Source organism: Humulus lupulus, chromosome 6 (genome assembly GCF_963169125.1).
Source record: "Humulus lupulus chromosome 6, drHumLupu1.1, whole genome shotgun sequence".
Taxonomy (NCBI): Eukaryota; Viridiplantae; Streptophyta; class Magnoliopsida; order Rosales; family Cannabaceae; genus Humulus; species Humulus lupulus.
This window is the reverse complement of record NC_084798.1, coordinates 3,294,677-3,298,400: the sequence shown is the minus strand read 5'-3', so window position 1 is coordinate 3,298,400 and position 3,724 is coordinate 3,294,677. Positions and strand designations below refer to the sequence as shown.

Here is a 3,724-nt window from a genome sequence, read left to right as displayed (position 1 = left end):
GTTATTAGCATTATTATTAGATTGAATAACAATTTTCTCCTGAATTATAGTCTTTATAAAGTTTTGCCCTCTAAATTATAGTCTATAATATAAGAAATATATTTACAATAGTTATTATAGTTCAGATAGATTTTTGCCACGAAAAGAATTTCAGGAGCAAAACTCTATAAAGGCCATAATTGAGGGGAAAATTTTCGTATTTACCCTTATTATTATAAGTTATAATTGCTTTATTATTGGGAACACTAAGACCATCTTCAATGAGATGTGTAAATAGTATGTTATATTTGGTACAAAAAGCCAATATATTATATATGTAGCAAAAATTTTAGTATTACGCTCCAATACACAATTATAAAATCTGTCGTAAAATTTAATATTTCATTAACACTAATTTGATATTTATTGAAAATATACAAAAAGTAAACATTTTTCTTTATATTTTATTGTTGATAGTCATATAAGATAATAATAAAATAATCAGGTAAAAAATATATCATTTAATGCAAATAGATAAAAATAATACTAAAATAAATGACATAAAATTAAATAAAAAAATGTAACATTTATAACTCAACTTTTAGCATGTATCAAATTTAGTACAACTTTTGACACACTATTAAAGCAAAATTTTTTGTAAAATAAGTTATATTTTAATTAACAATGCATCACAAAGTTAACACTCGATGCTATGAAGTAAGGTCTCAAGGACATGAATAAAGTACTATATATATAGGATTAAATGTTATTGATAATTTCACAAACTAATACATTACATCTACAATCCATAACTTCTACATGGAGTTCCAACTACCCTCTTTACCAATCCTTCTGTCTTCATTACTTTTACTGATTATGGTGGTGAAAAGAATTCAATCCAGAAACTCAGCTTCAAAACTACCCCCAGGACCATGGGGACTACCCTTACTTGGAAATTTGCACCAGATTATTGGCCCTTTACCTCATCATTCAATCAGCAAGTTAGCTAAGAAATATGGACCCTTCATGTACCTTAGACTTGGACAAATTCCAACCATAGTAGTTTCATCACCGGAGTATGCGAAAGAGGTGATGAGAACCCACGATGTGGTGTTTGCATCGAGGCCTCGGACTCTCATTTCGCAGATCATAGCATATGGCTGCACGGACATAGCATTTGCTCCATATGGTGAGTACTGGAGACAACTCAGAAAGATTTGTGTGCGGGAGCTTTTGAGTCCAGCAAGAGTTCAAACTTTTGGACCCGCCAGACGAGAAGAGTATTTCGATGTTCTGCAAGTGATTTCATCAAAAGTTGGGTCAGCTATCAATCTTACTGAGATGGTCACAAGATCGTCGTATAGGATCACAGCTCGGGTTGCGCTTGGCAAGGAAAGCATCAGTGACCATGATGAGGTGATATCGATTGTGGAGGAAGCTCTCAAGGCAGCTCTAGGGTTTGAATTTGGAGAAGTGTTTCCTTCTTTGAGTTTTCTTGATTGGAGCAGTCGGCCTAAGTATGAGATCCTCAGGAAAAGGTGTTCAAGGATTATGGAAAAGATCATCAAAGAGCATATAAAGAAGAATGCAACTATGTCATCGGCAGAGAAAGGTAGTAAAGAGGAAGATTTGCTTGACGTTCTTCTCAAGTATCATAACAACAACATTACTACTAATGGAGATGTTGGGTTCACATTAACAACTGACAATATCATAGCAGTAATCTTGGTAAGTTCTTTCAACATCGTCATTTTAATTATATTTTCAAGTTTTTATTAGAAGGGTTTATACCTTTTTGGACCATGTGTTTTGTTTATTACCTGTTTGGATCCTGTGTTTCGACAAATTACTTTTTGGACCCTATGTTTTGTAAAATGGTTAAAATAGAACCTTAAACTCAATTTTGATGAAGAAAAAATTGAATATAACAACAGAGATTTTAAACAGAATGATTTTGTTTTTGTTTTAAATTATTAGTTTGGTAAATTATTTGTGATTTTAGTTGAGAAAACATTGACCAAAATCGGGTTTATGGTTCTATTTTAACCATTTTACAAAACATAGGGTCCAAAAAGTACTTTGTCAAAACACAGGGTCCAAACAAGTAATTAGACAAAATACATAGTCAAAAAAAGTATAAACTCTTATTAGAATAAATAATTTTACAAGTTTGAGAAAAGAATAAATAAGAATTTTGTCCTACAAACTATAACCCATGTAGAGTTTTGTCCTCCGAACTTTTTTAGCTCAGGGAGAAATAAATCTTATTTATTAAGTCATAATATTGTGACTTTATTATTATTATTATTTCAGGATATTTTTACAGCTGGAAGTGAATCAACAGCTTTAACTTTGGATTGGGCTATGGCAGAAATGATGAGAAATCCAAGAGTGATGAACAAGGCTCAAAATGAGGTGAGGGAAGTGTTTGGTAGAAATGGGTCAGTGGATGAAACCTCAATCAATGAGATGAAGTACTTGAAATCCATTGTCAAAGAAATTCTAAGGTTGCACCCTACAGCTCCACTGTTGGTTCCAAGGGAAAGTAGAGAAAAATGTGAGATTAATGGTTATGAGATACCTATGAAAACCAGAGTACTGGTAAACATTTGGGAAATTGGAAGAGATCCTAAATATTGGGTTGAGCCAGACAGTTTTATGCCAGAAAGGTTTCTTGATAGCTCTATCGACTTCAAGGGCAACAACTTTGAGTATATTCCATTTGGTGCCGGAAGGAGAATTTGTCCAGGCATATCATTGGGTACCATCAATATTGAGCTTCCTCTTGCTTTGTTGCTGTACCACTTTGATTGGAAACTCCCTAATGGAATGAAACCTGAAGATTTAGACATGACTGAGTCGTTTGGTGTTACCGTGAGAAGAAAATATGATTTGTTGTTGATTCCTGCGCACCACTCATGATCTGTCATCTACGGCAAAATCACAAGAAGATGAAGTTGAAGATAAAGATTTGTATTACTATATATATATATATATCATCTAGCTATACTAAGAATGAATAATGAAGCAGTTTGTCTTTTACAAATATTGTGCTTGGAATAATTACAAAAGTATGTGCTTATTTTATTGTTATTATCAAGTGTTAGTTGTAATTTTGCTTTGTACTTTGTGAAATAACACGTATGTTGCAATAATTAATGAGCTATTAGTGTTTAAAAATGCAATTTAATATTGGTTTTATATATTTTAATTTAATAATTACAGTATTATAAAAAATCGCTAATCACTCGTTATAAGGTGTCATCTCGTAATAATGTTCGGCTCCAGCTGTGCCTAATAGCAATGCTCTTATTTTTTAGCGGCTTGTGAATTATAGAACATTCATTTTTATTTATATTATTATTTTTAAGAAATTTGGCCTTGCATGATCTAATAGAAAAAACTCAAGAAAGAAAAATATTAACCTGAATAAAAAAGTCATTGGGTACCATCAATATTGAGCTTCCTCTTGTTTTGTTGCTATACCACTTTGATTGGAAACTCCCTAATGGAATGAAACCTGAAGATTTAGACATGACTGAGTCGTTTGGTGTTACCGTGAGAAGAAAATATGATCTGTCATCTACGGCAAAATCACAAGAAGATGAAGTTGAAGATGAAGATTTGTATTACTATATATATATATATATATATATCATCTAGCTATAATAAGAAGGAATAACGAAGCAGTTTGTCTTTTACAAATATTGTGCTTGGAATAATTACAAAAGTATGTACTTATTTT

The 3,724-nt window shown here is 31.9% G+C and overlaps 1 protein-coding gene across 1 annotated transcript; it reads left to right on the top strand.

Annotated features, from left to right (window-relative positions):
- Positions 1–780: 780 nt before the first annotated feature.
- Positions 781–2,966, top strand: LOC133783694 (cytochrome P450 71D11-like). Its single transcript, XM_062223343.1, has 2 exons — positions 781–1,707; positions 2,293–2,966. Exons 1-2 carry the CDS (start codon positions 799–801, stop codon positions 2,899–2,901), a joined length of 1,518 nt encoding a protein of 505 aa, XP_062079327.1. The 5' UTR covers positions 781–798; the 3' UTR covers positions 2,902–2,966.
- The last annotated feature ends 758 nt before the right edge of the window (positions 2,967–3,724 follow it).

What these genes read in the sequence shown, in the direction of transcription:
- LOC133783694 (XM_062223343.1), top strand. Translation starts at nt 799, where the DNA reads ATGGAGTTCCAACTACCCTCTTTACCAATCCTTCTGTCTTCATTACTT. An exon ending in ATATCATAGCAGTAATCTTG is followed by an intron (nt 1,708 to 2,292) that starts GTAAGTTCTTTC and finishes TTATTATTTCAG; the next exon opens with GATATTTTTACAGCTGGAAG.